The 19364-nt window shown below is 37.5% G+C and overlaps 1 protein-coding gene across 1 annotated transcript; it reads left to right on the forward strand.

Annotated features, from left to right (window-relative positions):
- The first annotated feature begins 108 nt into the window (after window positions 1-108).
- On the forward strand, window positions 109-3072 carry LOC147874234 (uncharacterized). Its single transcript, XM_087346075.1, is given in 3 exon segments — window positions 109-123; window positions 1908-2284; window positions 2537-3072. Coding segments are annotated over 3 exon segments (474 nt in total). The 3' UTR covers window positions 2619-3072.
- The last annotated feature ends 16292 nt before the right edge of the window (window positions 3073-19364 follow it).

Consider the following 19364-nt stretch of genomic DNA (forward strand, 5'->3'; position numbering starts at 1 on the left):
TTTCCATCAGTGGCTCGCACAAATATTTAAATGTCTGACATAACTCTATAAAGTCGTCTTACAATATACAGAGCAAAATAAAAGATTGCGATGAAATATTAATTGAAAATGGCGTGGATGGAAGTAGTTATGCCAATTTCAGGTAAGACCCAAGTCGAATTCGAACCAAAGCCTCCTATATACAAAGGAATAATGTTATCCACTACATTGCAAAGCTCAGTGACTGGCATGAAATAAAGTTTGTACAAGACATTTCAAACGTTAAGATCGGCAGATCCTGCTGTGGATATGACTCCTCTTACATTTGCAAGATATTTTTAATCCTTGCAAAATCCAATCATTCTTTATTTTGCCAACATTATTATATTTATTTAGAAAGCTACCTTCATAGATACTTAGAAAAAAATACAAAAATGAGTTAAACATATATTTTGATATTTTTGTCATTTTTAAAAGATAAATTACCTGGTACAGCAATATTATATTAATACAAAATATTACAGTATATTGTATTATTCATAAGCTCCTGGATATTATGGTCTGATATGTAAATTATTATTGGGGAGGTAGATGATGAACTGAATCTTATACTTGCATTATGCTTCCCTCCTAACTGAATCATAGGATTTCATGAAGGCTATAAGTAGCTGACATGTCTTCCATTGTACTCCTGATTTTTCTCCAGTACCGGAAAGATGCAGAATGTCTGATCAGTGTTGATTGATTACAAAAAATTCTTGAGTGATGATCCCAAATGAAATAGTTATTCCCACATTATTAGGTCTTCTCCTTAATCCACAGCCAGAAGACATTCTGTGATGTAGTGACATAGGTCCTGCATAATATGTCCATTTCTCTGATTTATTTTTAAGCAGGTTTGAAACTAAGAGCTACAACAATATACCTGTTATCTTCACTATACCTATTCCTCTATCCATTTGTAAGAACTTGAGAGCAAACAGCTAATTGGATTTTCAAGATTTTTTATGTTAGGGAATTTTTCTGTTTGAAGAGACATTTCAGTTTTGCTCAGTGTCATATTGGCAACATTTGGTACTTACGTTAATGCCTACAGGTGGTTTTTCTTGTGAAAGTGACTTTGTTGTAGTAGTGGACAGACATCATTTAGCTATGCAATGACAAAGTTGTTATTCATATTGACATCATCAGCCATCCAAACAGAGGCCAGACACCCTACTCAACCAAGGTCTCTTACCCCAAACACCTCTGATGGCACTGGCATCATTCACGAAGGCCAAATTGCTGTGAATGTGTCAGAATGGTTCCACTTGTCCTCATTTGCTTTAGTTTGCCAAGCAGACCTGTTCAGTGTTTATGAGATTCTGTTCTCAGGTTAAAGAGATGCAAAAATTACAAGAGGTTAATAAGTAGATGATGCAAGTTGTAATAGAAAGTCGTTGATTTAGTTGGGTGTGAGTGAACTTGGGGTTTATTTATTTTAGATTCTCCTTTCACTCATATCTGTACTGTAGATTGAACCCAGTTAATGGTTAACAATATTGTTTGAAAGATTTTTATCAGAAGATTCATTATGTTAATTATATGTCACTATTATGAGGACATCTGTGTATCTCTGCTTTTTGATTCTTTAGTCTGAGTCTGGTTGGGTGAAGCAAACTTGAACTTGCACATCGTGTTATGGAATGTGAATATGTAACTCTTTTGCATTGTAGCTTGCTGTCAGTCAAGAGTTCGTTTGCTGTGTATAAAATTGCAGTCTTGTCTCAGGTAGCCAGGAACTAAATGAAATATGAAATATAATTCTATCCCACTGAGAAAATAAATCTGTTCTGAAAATATTTATTGAGCATTTTTATATCTTGTTTTAAGTTTCATTCTTCTTCCTAATAAGATTTACCGTAATATTTTTTCAATTTGTCTGCTAGGGTCCTCCGAATGAACAGAACTTGTTACATGATGGTGAGCGACCGTATTCCTGTGATGTGTGTAACAAGTCATTCAATCAACAGAGTAATCTGAAGACACATCAGCGTACACACAGTGGAGAAAGGCCATATTCCTGTGATGTGTGTAACAAGTCATTCATTCAACAGGGTTATCTGGTGACACATCAGCGTACACACAGTGGAGAACGGCCATTCTCCTGTGATGTATGTAACAAATCATTCAATCAACAGAGTAATCTGAAGACACATCAGCGTACACACAGTGGAGAAAGGCCATTTACCTGTGATGAATGTAACAAATCATTCAATCAACAGAGTAGTCTGAAGATACATCAGCGTATACACAGTGGAGAACGGTCATTCTCCTGTGATATATGTAACAAATCATTCAATCATCAGAGTAATTTGAAGAAACATCAGCGTACGCACAGTGGAGAACGGCAGTATTCCTGTGATGTGTGTAACAAGTCATTCATTCAACAGAGTCATCTGAAGACACATCAGCGTACGCACAGTGGAGAACGGCAATATTCCTGTGATGTGTGTAATAAGTCATTCAGTCAACAGGGTCATCTGAAGACACATCAGCGTACACACAGTGGAGAAAGGCCATAGTCTTGTGACATCTGTAAAAAATCGTTTGTTCAGAAGGGTGCTTTGAAGAAACATCTACTTATACATGGTAGATAGGAGCCACATTTAGGAGATGTATATAATAAATTATTTTTTACCTGCATAATCTCTTTAATGACTACTCTGTATTTCAGTGACATTAAATCTTTTCATTAATAGAATAATCCGAGTCAATACATGTGAGGGGTGCTCATATTCTCGTGATATATGTAAGTCTTGCTATTATCAGAAGAGTCTGCAGAAGTATTATTGCATACCCAGATTAAAGGAACTATTGTCGCACCATGAATAAGACGTTTTCTGCTCAGAATGCAAATGAATACCTACTCGTGCACATTTGTTTTGTACAGGAATATTGTCCAGGATAGGAACAGTAATTGTGCATTTGAGGCAAGGGGCAGTCACACTCTTGTGTAATACAATGATGAGCATCTCTTGATGAATGACATGAAGTTTCTCAGCGCCTAAATGCAATAAAATCTTCTCGCTTCAAACAAGCGAAACAGTGGCAGTGACGTCTTTTTGGTTTAACAATTTCATTCAGTTTATTACTTCCAAAACCTTTTATAACTGTCTCATTGGTATGGGAAATGTTATTTAATTTTAAGATGGGTTTAGCATCTGTCATTATTGTTATTTTCAGTTGCATATTTTACTGATATTTCGAAATAATCTTACTAATCATCAGGTTACTTGCAGAATTTGTGAAGTACATAAGTGTGTTTTGTTTTCAACAAGTGTCTTGGTTGAGTTTGAGGGCTTGAAGGTAATCACTCACCCCTTATTTAGTGCCAATAGTAAGAATGTAAGGAACTACAGTTCCATTTTGTCATATTTGATCATAGGTTGATTAGTTAAAGCACATGGATATGTTTTCATACCTTAGTCATCAATAAAGTACACGAATAACTCTACCGTCTTTACCTTTTTCGTACATTGAGCCACGGGTGGGACTTTAAAGATACAGGTAGATTCTCACAGTTAGTAGGAAAAATCAGGGAAATGTCAAATGCATGTAAGGAAAGTATTAAGTATTACATTGTAGGCAGCGGCAGCCCATCCATAAGAGCTGCAGAGTTGAAATATTTATTTTGTGTTGGGCAAGGCCGTGGTCTAGGCAACACGGAGTTTTCCTCCGGGGGCTTCCCTGGTTTCTCCGTGGCATCCCAACAATTACTCCATTCACACACAGAAGAAGGCAATGGCAAACCACTTCTGCATCATCTGCCAAGAACGTATATGAACAGGTCACAGTCCGAGAAAAGGATGGAAGGATCCTGTTCATATGGACCTGTCATCAGACAGAACACTAAGTAATATAAATAATAATAATATAATTTGTAACACTTTATTTCCTCTATATCATTTTAATATTGCCCCTTACGTTGTCATTATCAACCAATCGGCTGAACTGACAGTAAGTCCGCGGGCGAGGAGTGCAAAGCAGAACGGGGCTATCATCTGGCTGCAAGGATTTCAGCGCGGCTGGCAGGTCAAAAGTTGTGAGCGTTGTGTGAGGGGGAGTGAGGGGCAGTTCACTGGTACAGCGCGCATCGGGACTGCAGTCCCTACAGCTGGCTCATAGTAATCACGTGTTTTAGACTGTTCTGTATCGCGATCTGTTTCGTGGTTATTGTTAATGAGTGTTCAGTATTTCTGTGTGATGACTATTTTTTGTCTGATAATGACAATGAGCAAAGGAAGTGTATCATATATACATGACATTAGTTTTTCTAAATTCTTTGAGTGAAAAAAGTGATGTAAAAAATTATGGCCACCCTCTTCCAGACTTAGAAATAGCTAAAACATCATCGATGTAAATTTACTTTTCATTTACTTATATTGTCATGTGTTGAAAACCTATTCTGAGTTTCCCCCTTGTGCAGAACTGCCACTCCTCAGACTCACGAGCGGCCATTGGGTAGGCGAGCCAGGAAACTAACTTTATTTCACATGGAAACAGAGCAATGGGTGATCCATAAGAACTGCCTACTATTCACGTGCATCTAATACAGGTATACTCTGTACAAAAATAAGTAGAAACACTACACCATGGCTGACACTCTTCAAAAGGCCACGCTTCGCCACTGCATGCACGTACAATGGGAATTTAAGCCTGTTGGTGGAATACATTCAAACTGACACAAGGAAATGCAATGTAAATCTTTGTAAAAATGTTTGTGTTTATTTGCTCTCTGCGTAAATTCTAGTTACATACAGAAATTTGTATCATTGGGCTAAAGACAAATCAGTAATGAGATACACTTAAACAAAGAAACTGTATTAATTATGTAAAATTTGAGGTTTTCAGAGCAGTGAGTCTGAAGATTGCTGTCTTCTGGGTTGTTACGCCTTATAGTCTGGTAGATTTCGACCGACGTTTCAGAGGTCCTTGCTGCCTCCATCATCAGGGCGATAAATCTACACCGCTAGAAACGCCCACGCTCTCCTATTGTTCTCCAACGACGCCTGATTTGCTCTCATTGACTAGGATTAGGCTATTCCGGTTGGCACATTCATCGCCCTGATGACGGAGACAGCAAGGACCTCTGAAACGTTGGTGGTAATCTACCAGACTACACGGCGCAACAACCCAGAGAGACAGCAATCTTCTGTATTAATACATTTTGCTAGAGCTTATAATATGTTGAAACGTAGACGTTAGGCCGTTTGCAAGAGACGCAGAGCAATTTATAGAAATTTTCAAAAGGAATTTAGTTCCATGATTCACCTGAAGCGGATCTGGCAATAACCGTCCACGCCTACAGCGGATGTCCAAAGGTATGCTAGACAGTTATCATAAAATCTTATTGGTGTCAGTCATAACGGTGAGTGAAGTTCTATGTCAATATTCAGGTCCATGTCAGAGAATTCTGGAACATTAACTACGCCGTCAGACGTATGAGTTTCGTTACGTAAAGTAAAGAAATCCAGATTAAAAAATCGAAAAGCTGAACGGTTGGAGATCTTTCCTTGTCGAAATTGAAGTCGCCTTTAAACCGTCTCATGGTTCCATTAAAAAATAAATAGCCACAATTCTGGTGAAACGGTTTGTAAAGAGAAGGTACAATGTATTTTAATGTTAAGAAATCAGGTTCTTTGTGAATTAGCAGTTCTTTTTCGTGGTGAATCTTCTCCAGGAAGAAATGGTTCCTGCCATCGATTAGTTGGCGCATGCGCAGGTATATCGATCTCGGCTCTTCGCTCGTCTGATTAGGTTGAGCATGAGATGAAGGCAGGCAATTCAACCATGTGTAAGGCGTACTGTAAAAATCATTGTGCCGTGTACAGTGCAGGGAATTGAACTGGGTGCAAGTTTAAAGCGACCTTGTGCTACGTCACACGAAGAGGTCAAGGGGGACGAAGGCGCCATGTGCTCTGTTACCTTAGCCTCCGACACCCCTACTCAGATTTCTGGATTCCAACGAGATTTCTTTGTAACTGCAACAGAGCTTGGAGATATTTTGTGACAATCAGGCTCAGTCAATGCGTGAGTCAGAGGTCCGTGGTCCTACTTGCGCTCAAAGAATTTTCAAATTACAAATGTTATGATTGTATGTAACCTCTCTCTGACATCGGAATCTGCACCCCTGAGGCCAGTGGGTTATCGTGTCGTGTCAGTACCCTATTCAAGATTACAGAACCTCATAACCTGATGAAACGTTGCAAAATACCCGAAGAACGTCCGGCGGACCTCACACATAAAAGTGCATGAAGAACGATTTTCACTCCAACAGATTCTTAATATGCCAAATGTAACAAAGACCTTTCAGAGAATCATATTTTCAAAATGAGGTACCCGTTAAAGACTTTCAAAATTATCGTCCAGTTGGGGCTCTTAAATTGGGGGGGGAGGGGGCTGGACAGCGGCCCATCTTACCCACTGGTTACCTCAGGGACACAAACATCGCTTTTCTTTTTTTCGGAACATCACGTACGACAGACAGACAGACATAAAAGAACGCGCTGCCAATAACTTATCCTTTTTTCACGTTGAAGCGCTATGCTTTGTGCCTGTCAGCAATCGACTGGAATTCTTCGAACAAAGAGACAAAAATCCCAAAACAGTGGACAGTCGTTCACGGAGGTGGCGCTTTTACCGACAGTCAGCGAGGAAAATCTCGTCTTCGCGTTGAGATTTGATATTTATTCTCGCTCAGTATCGAGCAAGGAGATTCAGAATAAACAGCAAGAATTGCTCGATCGAGGGAAGTGAACAGACGATGGCGTGCGGCTGGGATAAACTAGGTTTTAGTAACGTGCGTTTAAGTAATTTGTGATCAAGCCTCCCCGGATTACTTCTGACTAAACAAGTCGCTGTGACTGACTGCATCAGTTTCAAGTTGAGAAAGACGCATTTTTACTGTAAAGCACTCAAGACTGTTTGTGCTTTCCTTCCGCTTTGAACATGGAAGATGGTATCCAGCATCCAAAAACATCGTAAGTATAATTCAGACCTGTTTAGGGGCTCCAGTTTTGTAGCGGAGCATTTTACAAGCGATTGAAAATAGACCTTCTCAAAAATGTTCTGCAAAATAATTATTATTATTATTAGTGTTCTGTATGACGACAGGTCCTTATATTATGAACAGGGTCCTTCCATCCTCTTCAGGCTGTCGGGGACCCGTTCATACGGTTCCATGACAAAACCGCACACGAAAATTACGCTTCTGATTACTTATAGTATTGTGAATATGGCCATTCGTCCATGTGTGCATTCGTCTGGTCACCGCTAAATTAATAGTTTTATAGCATAGAAAAACATTACCCAAATTAATTTCCTTTTAAAGAAAATGTTTTTTCATACGTTCAGCAGTTGATTAATGATCGAACGTAACTTATTTACAGCCTGCCACGTGTAACGTATTCTTTTCAAAAGAACCAGTTACTGAGATACAAGTTCTAAGGGCAAGAATTATTTCTTTCACGAATAAAGCTGTTCCTCAAAACTTTCCTAGCGAAAATATATAGAAGTTTAGATTTCAGAGAAAAAATGTTCCGTCCGCCTTCACCTCCGTCACACGTCCAGTTTGATCAGAGGCTTCCCCGTTTTCCAAGTCCATTTAATTAGACCGATAAGTCGAAGGCAATGACGCAACTTCTGTTCACTCCAGTTTCGTATTTTCATTTCACGTGCCAGCCTCGAGAATCTGTAAAGGATGGCCATAAATTGCTTTCAAGTTCTGTACATGCGATAATTGTATGAATTAGAAGATAGGAACACGTGAAACGCGAGATTTTGACAGCGATGAAAATATCATCTATTGGCTTACGATGTGTAATCTTGCAGGTGGTTACCGACGTTTCGGTAGGACGTGTCGCCTCCGTCTTAAGTGGCTTGAACTCGAGTCTTAGATTTGCGTGAAGAGAACTTTTGCTTCACGTGGTAATTTGGGCTCGAAGTTTTTGTATCTGGTTGTTTCGTTTTCAATAACAAGTCGTAGGGGCCCTGACCCGTTCCAATCCGGAATTGACCCGAAAGAATGAGCTCTAAGACTAAGACCCTTTAAAACGTGGCTTGGGTTTAACGGGACCAGAACCACCAAAGTCCGACGTTTCGTCTCTTCTCTGGGGCCTATTGAAAACATCCATTTGCAAATATTCTCATTTTGTTTGGATTATATTGGGGTTTCAAAGCTGGGAAATACAAATATCAAGAGCACGATCAACTCCCTTTGTGCCTTTTGTCGGAGAGCATCGGACGTCGTAATTTTCCTGTGCAGTTTTGCATTCTGACGCCCTCCTCAACGAAATTTAATGATCGTGCGCCAAGCGATATATCGACCAAGCTCTGAAAGTGTTTTCCGTGACGCGTTCTATGCAGCGTGCATTTGGATGTATTAAAGCCGTCTTATTTCGATACTTCCCACTTTGGTCACCAGATCGCACCAAATCAGCGTCTGCCTCACTGCTTTCCTCAAACGCCATCTTGTTCTCACCGTTCGTAGGAAATTCAAAAGTACGATTTTGGAATCTTGCAGAATAGCCAACCTCCACATCAAATTTCAAACAAGTCCGTCCACTGGTTCTCGAGTTGAATCGACTGGACGGACAGACAGAGACCACCAGCCCATAACGCGTTCTTGAAATGCAGTTCATTGAATGATAACAGATAATTTTCATTTACGTTGATAAGCCGTTTTAGGAACATTGAAGGGTTTAGTTTGATTAGTGCGTCTGAGTAAAACACTTTCTTTCATTCTGTAAGTCGTTTTATACAACGTACTGGCTTGCATATAAAATCGATGATAACTATCGACAGAAAGTGGAAATGTAACTGGCACACGAGGCCTATGCAAACATCGTCGAAGTTTGTTCGCAAGGCGCATGCGTGATTAGGGTTTCGACAGATGAACGAACACGGAAATTTATTGCTAGAGTTACGCTCCTCTTGAAAGGGAATTCGAAGTCAAACGTCATCACCCAAAGGGAGAAAGTAAGTGAAGGCCAGAGACAAATGGAGAAAAATTCACAACAAAGAACTTATTGGATTTTACTGTTGAAATTGTTATATTAGAACGATTAATTCAATGTTACTGAAATGGTTAGGTCATGTAGCATGCGTGAGCAAGGCGAGATATTTGTACAGCATTTTGGTGTTAAGCCTGAAGGAGCGAGGTAACTCGGACACGTAGGCACAGATATGAATATAATATTAAAATGAATCTTACAAGAGTAAGGTCTGGACTGGATTTATCTGGCTGAAGACAGGGAACAATGACGGTCTCTTTTTAAGACTGTGATCAATTTCGGTTTTTGCGTTTAAGAGGACGGATATTTGACTAGCTGAGCGACCATTAGCGTCTCAGGATTCAGTTTACATGATCATAGCGTCGTAGATTTATCTCTTGGCCTGAACTTCTTTCAAGAATTAAGACTGTTCCTTCGTATTGTCTGACGTCCTTTGGCGTCTGCCCCACCCCCGGGGGCTTTTACTGCCAGAAGATCCTTGGGTGTCGCGTTCTCAGGCGTTCTTTGCTAGTGTACGAACCACTGCTTTGCTGAGGCTTTTAACGTCGTATTTATATTCGTAATTCTCGTTTCTTTTCTTGCGTCTTTAAATACTTGCATGCACTTTATTCAAAAGATGTAATTATGTCAATTAAATTTGTCATATTTAAACATTAATAATCTTTTCCCTTGAATCATGATATCAGCTTCTGATTTAAGTGAGTGAGAACTCGTGCAATGAAAACGGATAGAACAAGAAGCGAAAGGAATTTTTGAGTAGGCCTTGGCTTCCGCAATAAGAGATTTAGTACCTAATGGAGGAGGTAAGCCATGGTCTTTTCTTGTCATAAATAAGGCAAATGATTTCTGGTGCCTGCCAGCTGTTTCTTTTTACTCCCCTGTATTTTATACCGTGGCCGATCTCCATGGAGCAGAGTTCTTGAGAATCTAACATATTCCAGTCCAGAGCTCAAGCAATCAAGAACACCCGGTTCGAACCCAAACTCGGCATTAGTCCAATGTTACCCCATATCGAATTTCTTCGTCCAAGTGGCTGTTGATGGACTCCAGGAGGATGGCAGAGGAAGGGTCGACGTCCTACAGGGGCAATAATGTAGCAGTTTGCAGCTTCGAGGGCAGTCAGGCTACGTGACTTTTTCTTGTCTGTCTGCACTAAAAGTGTCAGGATACTCGACTCAGTCTTCAGTGATTGGCTGGCGGTGTTATACTCGCAATGAGAACCAGTCGCCTGGTACGGTATAATATTAAAATGGAGCGTAAATAAATATAGAGTCTTCCGTGGAATCATCTGGCGCAGAATAGCAAACAAGATAGCGAGTCTTCGGTTCGGTAATAGGCGGGAAATTGTTTTGACAAGAACGGAGAAACTGTCGACCTAGTTACCGGCTGCAATACTGACTGAGAATTCGTGGCCACTCCATTTTCTTAAAATGGCTGACTATGTGTTGCTTGCAATCAGGCTGCGACTGTTGGTAGTTGCAGTGAGGGATTTTCAGTCGCGAAATTTACCCGTACGATGCACATGCTTTCGCTAAATCCTCCTAAGGGAATTTTTCTTGTGTATGTTTTAAATTGCGCCTAATTAATTTAGAGAAAATTATTTTGAAGAATATCACTTAAATTTGTGGCACTTATATTCTTCTTATCTCTGTGAAATATCCTAATTTTTCATCTGCCACCCAGTCAAAACATTTATTAGCGCTAGTTTCGCCACGTTCTTATTATCGATTAAGCGACAAACATGTAAATTCTGGGTGGCATGCAATGTAGGGACGTTTATACATCATTTCATCAAAATCCGTCTGGAGCTCCTAGTGGGTAAAGATGCTGACACGCAGATGGACAGGGGTGTGTAAAGTAGGAATTTCATTTAACTTGTTCATATTAAACCAAGTTTTCCATCGAGAACATTCGGCAGAATCACAGTTACCAGACGCCATTAAAATGGTCCGGTGGATGAAGCTTAGTCATGTGTAGGCACAAGAACTATTTGTGACTTCATTTTGTACGCGCTTTATCTAATTCTTATAATTTAAAATAAATATTAAAAGAGGGTAATGTAACTTCGTATGTAGAAGGAGCAAGAAACGTTCTGTTTACTTACATACAGCAAATAGAAGAAGCTTTTTTAAGAACGGCAGGGGGAAAGAAATTTCGACACATTGGTATTAAGTCTAGGAATTTGTTTAACTAGGTCATACTTATTCCCTGTGTACTAGGAAATGTAGAAACACATTCAGTGAACTACCCACATCAAAATGAAATTACTGAAAAATCTGTTTGTTCTGCCTTTGCTAATACTCTTGTAGTTAATTTATTACATGGTAAATAAATTACATAATTACATTCCTCAGTTTTAGTGATTACTTGAGTACCTTTAGATGTAAATCAGTTGAAAAACTTACGAGAATCTATTTCTATAATGTAAGTTGTGATATTCATTAATGAATATAGTTGAGACTATTTAATTGATTCATTCATGTAAATGAAGTTATGAAACCTTAGATTTTCATATACTGTGGTACAGACCTTTATCACTACCTGTTTTAAAATTCATAGCTACTATGGTATGATTGAATTTTTTAACAGATGGATAATATTTTTTGCCCTTTTCATGGTATCAGTACAACAAAATTATTATAATTTTCAGTATATTATGTCTTCATCACATTAGTAAAACATCAATTTTTATTAATACTTTTGTTTTTCAGATCTGCCACCAAACAGAAATGATATTTTAAAATTTGTGTTTGTTTCTAGTGGTCTAAAGGTTTCTATAAATTTTTCCTGTGACACAATAGCTATTCACCATTGCCTGTTCATTTCTTCTCCTTCCCCCCTACATCAAATCTCTGTGACTGTCTGAAACACAAATGTAATATATGTAGTGTCAACAAACTTCTGTAAGGATGCTCATTTTAATCTTTTTGAACACTGTATAATTGCCAATGATAGGCAGAGTAAAGCTATGCCCAAGGCTGGCCATAGGGCACTGGCAAAACTAAAAAGAAACTTATTACCATTACACTGACATAATCTTACAGAAATTACATTTTTCACCAGTAGACTTGCAATTTATTTTTATAGGAATGTAGTCAAAATTGCTTTTATTTTAACATTTTTTTATTTTGTTTGGATTATATTTATCACCATTCTGTCCAGTTTTGTACACAGTAAACATTAAGAGAATGTTCAAACAATAATATTCATCTGATTTGAGTATGTGATGTCAAAAATTCATTGAGGCAAGGAAATAATCCTTCTTATGTCAACTTTGATAACATGTTAAAACCTGCAGCAAGATATGTTTTACAATTTGTTTAGATTATGTCACTGTCAACAGATCGCTCTGAGAATATGTTGGTATCAGTATTGGATAGTTAATGCAACATATAATAAAATCTGATTAAAAATTTCAGTATGATTGGACAAATTGCCTCTTGATCAAAAATCACTAGGCTGCAGGGGTAATTTGATGAATTTCTGTTTTGATCTGAGTGTGTTAAAATACATTTGTGACTAATGCCTCATAGAGTTTGAAATTTTTGTATAATGTGTAAATGATTGGCTTCAAGTGCCAGGCAGTAGTCAAGTTGAAATAATGTGGTCCATGAGCCTTATTGACACATATGCTGTGTTCTTTTGTGTGTACTGCAAATGTCAAAGTAGTATAATGGCAAAATCAGAATTGCTGGAAAAGATTAAAGTATTTCTGTTAATGATTAAACTGCAATGAAAACAAGAGATTATTAGCTTACATTAGCTAACTTTAACAAAATATAACTGAACTTGTGTTTAAAGCGAGTTGAAATGTGTATCATTAGCAGAGCTAGGAGGTGTAGTTTGTCAGCCATTTGATAAGTTTGTGTATCCTGTTTGGAACATTAAAATAAAACCTAGTGCAGGAAATATCTGTGCTCATTTTTGGAAAGCAGTGTGAGTGAAATTGTATATGTTGAATTTAACAAGAACATTTATCAGCATAAAAACATTATATTATCCTAGTCATGACTGGAACAAATTTTTGTTATTGATATGCGTATCATCTCATTTTAAGCTCAAAATTTAGGTCGTTATTTTTACAGCAGTGTCCACATGCTGAAGTGTAAAGTACCCTCCTGCACTTATTTTTTAATAATTTTCTGAATATTAGAACACCTTTATGCGGTGACAGTACAATTCTAGATCGATATTAATATTTTAAATTAGGTTCAGGATATTTGGTCTGGAAGTAACTTTTCTGTCACTCTTATTAAAAGCCTTTGGTATTCTTATTAAGAATCTAAATGAACCTTGATTAACCATCTCAATTTATTCATCTGTGTTAAATTCTTAAGTGGGAGTTCCTTTCAGGCCGAACACCCGCGGAGGAAATATTAAAAGGGTATGTTAAAATGTGTTGATTCTAAACTTTTGAAAGTTGTTAATGGACACTACGTGTTATCCATTAATAATAATTAATGGATACTGCAATGTATGTATTGCTATGAATTGTAAGCTGTGCATATATTTTAAAATCTTCAGACCATTATTGTAAGTTTTGTGTGATAGCACAATAGATGGGCGGTTGACAACCATGCTATGTGTGAGATGCGTGGTCACCTGTGAGAGAGAGAGAGATACTGACGGTAATAGGATAGAGCGTGCATAAAGTTCCACTATTACTCATCAAAATAGTTCTGGTCCTTGTTTTATAGTACTACTCCTACTACTCATCTTCGTTTGGCCTAGAATAATACTTTAGGAATACTAATTATTATGTTTCCGTTTTTCCTCCTACACAATCGTTCCCTAGTTTTACAACTATGGTCAAAAGATGGCAGCACATCAAATGTCGCTGTTGTCATTTACATTAATCTGTGAATTTTACATCCGTTAAGTAGTTATCTATGGTGGGTTCCATTTCTTCAGAGTACGTCGGTTTTATCTATGAGTTGCGCTTTTTTGGTGCCAAGGTTGTGATAGAAGATGGTGTTGGTAAAATTTGGTGTGCAGTTGATTTGGATTATTAGATATTGTTCGAAGGTTAATAGCTACAAGGTGAGAACTAAGTTTTTTCTGCATCAGTGATTAAACCATATCTTCCGCAGAAGATATTATTTGTTCACCATTCAGCCACCTGACGCAGCTTGTAACCCGAGAGTCTTTCATCATGCTGAACTTGGGTTGGGCTTTATATATTGAATATGTGTTTTCCAGTTTAAGTTATTGCAAGTTTGTAAGCCAAGAAAAGTCATTTCTACTTCTTTAACTGTTTTATCCTCATATCCTATACCTCGATTAACAGAATTTTAGTTGGTAGTACACAATTTCATGAAACTGTTTTGTAAGAATTTAATGTGAATTTATTGGCTTTAACCCATTTCTTCAAGCTAGCAAAGACATGAAGATTGCTGTCTTCTGTGTTGTTGTGCCGTGTGGTATGGTAGATGTCCACCAACGTTTCGGAGGTCATATTGCCTCTGTCATCAGGGCGATGAATGAGCCAATCGAGTGGAAAGGGCTAGGTCAGTGGTCCCCAACCTTTTTGTGCCTACGGGCACATTTGAGAGTTTATGAGATCGTGGCGGGCACCAACCAATTAACAAAGCCAAATTTTCTTTTCTCTGGACAAATAAGATATGGACACCAAATAATACACAAAACAATAGTACGTTTAATGATACAAGAAAACATGCAATCAAAAATACGTAGTTTTATAAGTACAATTATTATTACTCAAGTGGAAAGTTAGTGTGATGTTTGGCACTGCATCTCATCTTCCAGTTTTTCAAATTTGGGAGTGTAGGATGATGTTGTTGCTCGCAAACAATCGTCAAGATGTACATCAGTAAGTCGAGATCTGTGCTTTGATTTTATAATGTTCATGGTTGAACGACCTTCATTATTCAGTATAACCTCTTTCCGTAATAACGCGGGCACCCAAAGAAGCCTTGGCGGGCACTGCGTTGGGGACCACTGGGCTTGGTTTTTAGGGACGGCAGTGAAATTGGACAAGTTGTTGTACAGAGATGACCAGCCCTATATATGTTCATTTCTTGCACCTCATGCAGAGAGTGCATAATAATCATTTTGATAAACTGTTGTAATCTTACACACCAGACCCAGGTATTTAAGGGTTAAATTTCCAGCTGCAACATAGTATACTGCTTTTATGTACTGATTCTGCCCATCACTGGATATTATAGTTAGAAGTGAAATAGTTGTTCTCTTTCATGGAAGTTGAACATTTATTACTTACATACATTTACCCTTGAAGATGGCAACTGCAGTGTTTGCTGAAACATTGAAAAACCTTCACATTGAATATGGATTAGCCCTGGAAGTTAAGTTATACTCTTAGTCCGTGCTCTTCCTGCAGGGTGAAAGACCAAATTTCTTACTTAAACAAAGCAGTGGGCTGTATTGTAGTTTTGTATATTTTAATGTTCATTTCTTTAGGTAGAGACAAGATTACAGAAGCATTTTGCACTGAATGATAGTAGTATTCCGTAAACTTATTATGCTCTTAATTTCTTCACAAAGTTAATTTTGTTGTTTTTTTACTGTTATCTAATGTTTAAGCTTATATAATTGTCTTCCCATATTCATGTATGTGATTTTGGCTTGTTACTGTTGTTCCCAAATATTCAAACTTTGTTACTTTTTGAAAGGATTTATTTAGAATTTTTGTATTATGATTTTGACCTGCACTCTGGTGATGAGACATGAAAATGTATTTAGTTTTTCCCCATATTTACTTTTAGACCAGCTTCCTTACTAGCATCTAACCTATCCTAATAGATGTTTTCTTTCCACTAAATTAACTTCACTACCACAGACAAAAAACTTGGTGAGTCTCATTCAATTCTAATCCCTCCCAGTTTTTGTGTACCTTCCTAATAGTATATTCTAAAGCAGAGTTGTAAAGCAGTGATCATAAAGCATCTACTTTCAGACCATTCTGGATATAAAATGAATCCAACAATTATTTTACATATATAGTCTTTGCTATAGGTTTAGTTTAAAACATTTTAATTAACCTGTTTAGCTTCATGGTCATACCAATTTCACTGGGAATTTCGAATAATACTTTTATTGTTATTGTTGCAGTGAAGAGAGACTGTCTGAATGGAACTGCAGATGGTAATAGACCCAATGTCCATCTCCCAAATGATACATGAATGATATAGCAGTGGAATGATATTGATGGGAGAACTGATGAACTCGGACCTCTCCCAGCACTGCTTTGTCCACCACATGTCCCACTGGACTTACTGGGATATGAACCTGGGTAGCTGTGTGATTGAATATTGTTTTCTCCTGAGTGATTCATGGGCTTTCCAGAAGTCTGTAAATAACTGATGTACTATAATTTCCTGATGTGAAGTTAAAGAAGGCAAGATTATGATTATCAGAATATGTTTCATTTCTTTTGCATGCTTGAAGCAGTAGAAAATTTAAAGTTACAGATCAAAGAAATAAAATTCACTACCGTGCCATTTGTAAAATACAAGTCGAATAAGGCCATCAAAATTCATCTGTGAATTTCTTTTATATTTTTATCACCTACTCCCTCTTTTCCTGTCATGTAGCCCTTTCTTGTTTTATCTTCTTCCCTCCTTTCTACAGCGTCCAGACAATATTTGAGCTCTTGCCATGTTCTGTGGAGTATGTCCGCTGGAATAGCCGAGATCGCATTCCTGATATGGGTCTTCAGGTCATCAAGTCCGTTAACTGGTTCTCTGTGCTACCAAGGGAGCCCACATCGAGGTCTACTGAGCTCAGTAAAAAACTTCCAGAGTTTCACTGTAATCTGCAGCAAACCCCATGAGGCTAACTCAATTTGTTTGCGCGACACAATTTTTCAAAACCCCGAAGGGACTTTGTGTGGACACGTGTTACGACAAATTTAGAAGCTACCTCATTGAGATGGAAAATAATTTCCTTTACTAATTCACCAGTCTGGTATATAGTATTTGCTCAAATATAAGACTAGGTCTTTAGGCACACAAAATGAAGTTATTTAATTTTCATTACCATTTTATTGAAATTAGTGTTACAGTCTTAAATTTGAACTGGTGCAGCTATAATTTAGGTCTGCCTAAGAGCATATCTTGTTCTCTTCATTTTAAAGAAGCTTGTGATGGAATTTTTGCTGTTATTTGTTGCAGTCCAGAATTTAATAAGGTCTGACACTGAGTTTGGTCTGTATTCTCACATTCTCATACTGCAGAAGGTTGAACAAGTAAAGTATATATTTTCCAGGTAAATTATGTTATGATTTTGTTCTTATAATGTAATATAATATTCTGTAACTGATTTTTCATTCAAGGAATGATGACATAATCCGTTTGAGTCATAATCTTCGGCGACTAGCAGACGAGTTTGCTCAGTCAGAGCTTCGTGAGCATATTCGACAAACAGCTGATGGAGTTAATTTAGATAGTCTAGACTTCACAGCCTTTTCTGATCTTGTGGCTGGATTGTTTCAGGTATTGTAAATTACCATGTTTCATCATTTACTTTTTACTTGTTACAGCAAGAACCTTTGGATTGTATGAAATGTTTAAAATTCCTTGAGTAGCTGACGTACTGTTGGCTTGTTCTCAAGAAAGGTTTTGCTCTATGAAGTTGGTTTACAGCAAGAAGATATACTGTGTAGTACATTACCAGTGTTTTCTTTGTACACTCTTCCTGTGTTAAAACACAGACCCCAGATGAAAAGTTGCATTGTAACTTTTCCTCTCTTAATTTCTTGCAGATGGGAATTTCAAGTGTGATGCTGATTTGTAGTTGTACTTTCTAATAGCATAGACAATAGAATATTAGTACAGAACATGCAAGGCAATAAATAAAGAAAAACTTTAAATTCAGATACTTATAGTATGAAAAAATATAGTTACAAAAACTAAAAATGGCTTTCCAGCTGGCCTGCATGTGATAAAGGTGGATGGAAGGCGATAATTGAAAGAGATGCTAGTTTTTGTTGATAATGCTATCTGTCACTAATGAAAGATAAATCATGCAGCAGCACTGAAACCATAATAGACTCTTGGACAATGGATTAATAATTGAACTGAGAAAACTTTGGATCCAGCAGTAAAAATTAAGGTAAATGTAATGGGATCTATTAGTTAACGGTGCAACAAAAAACATTTCTCACCACTTTCAGACACAAATGACTTTCTGCAAAGAGGATTACAAGATGCATTCTGTAAATAATTGTTTCTGAAAAATTATTTTTGAAATCAGAGTGCACAGCTCTTTGTTATTTTTTTGACATGGTCTCATCATGTCTTTACAGACCCAGTACTTATCATCTGGGTACCCAACTTACATTCTGTGAACTCTATTGGATGACTGACAGTTTTGCCCACAGTTCTTGTTTGATAATTTGTATCAGATTTCTCAGAGTGAATATTCATCTTTAGGAATAGCCAGATATCAGTAAGTTAAGTGAGCAAATTAAGTATGTTGAAGAGCACCTTGATACCATTTTTTGTGAAAAGGCAGTCTCATAAACACAACCACTTCATATGATTTTTCATATTGTGATTGACAGTTGCATTTTGCACCTTGTATTATCATTATAAAATTAGTGTCTACAGATCATTTCATGTAAGCTGAGAAGGATATATCTTGTGTGACTCAGGTCTAGGACCATATTGATTTGGTAAAAACACATTCTGTGACTCTCTTTCCCCCAACCAAACACGTTTATAATTTTGGATACAGCCTTCTGAATTTTGTTGGTTACTGTGCTACTCCCATTACAGTTTAACAGAAATAAATTCTAAAGGGGAGAAGATTTTATATCTGCTGATAAATGTAGTGTTTATTTACTACATCATTAATTAATGGTAAAAACAATTGGGACATAGTACATTCATCTGCAGCTTTTCTTACAAAGGATATTCCAGAAGGGCTGATATGGCCTTCCAGCAGTTGACATTGTGCTCAGCCACTATAGATGACTTATTAAAACAGAGACACTTACTTTCTTAATGACCAGCACTGAACATGCCATGAGATTGGAATCTGACAGTAAATAACCTGATCACCCCAGCAGTTACCAACACTGAGGTGTTCAAAGCTTCGCTGCTTTACAGTGAAGGACATCCATCCATTTATGCTTTCATTACAAGCAGTCACCACTTGTAATCGCTTCTGCTAAAAGACACAATTGTCCTTCACAAAATTCAAACTCCACATATCATCATAGATGCAAAAGATACAAACGCTAAACCTGCCATTCTGTTCATATATTCTAAGATGGAGTGCCTTTCTTTTGTCTCATCCACAATCTGATTTCATATTCCAAGTAAATGAAGTCTATACCTGCTGTTGGGT

Source organism: Zootermopsis nevadensis, unplaced genomic scaffold (assembly GCF_977971745.1).
Source record: "Zootermopsis nevadensis isolate Lab colony 2312 unplaced genomic scaffold, Znev_1.0 Znev_ptg000010l, whole genome shotgun sequence".
Lineage (NCBI taxonomy): Eukaryota > Metazoa > Arthropoda > Insecta > Blattodea > Termopsidae > Zootermopsis > Zootermopsis nevadensis.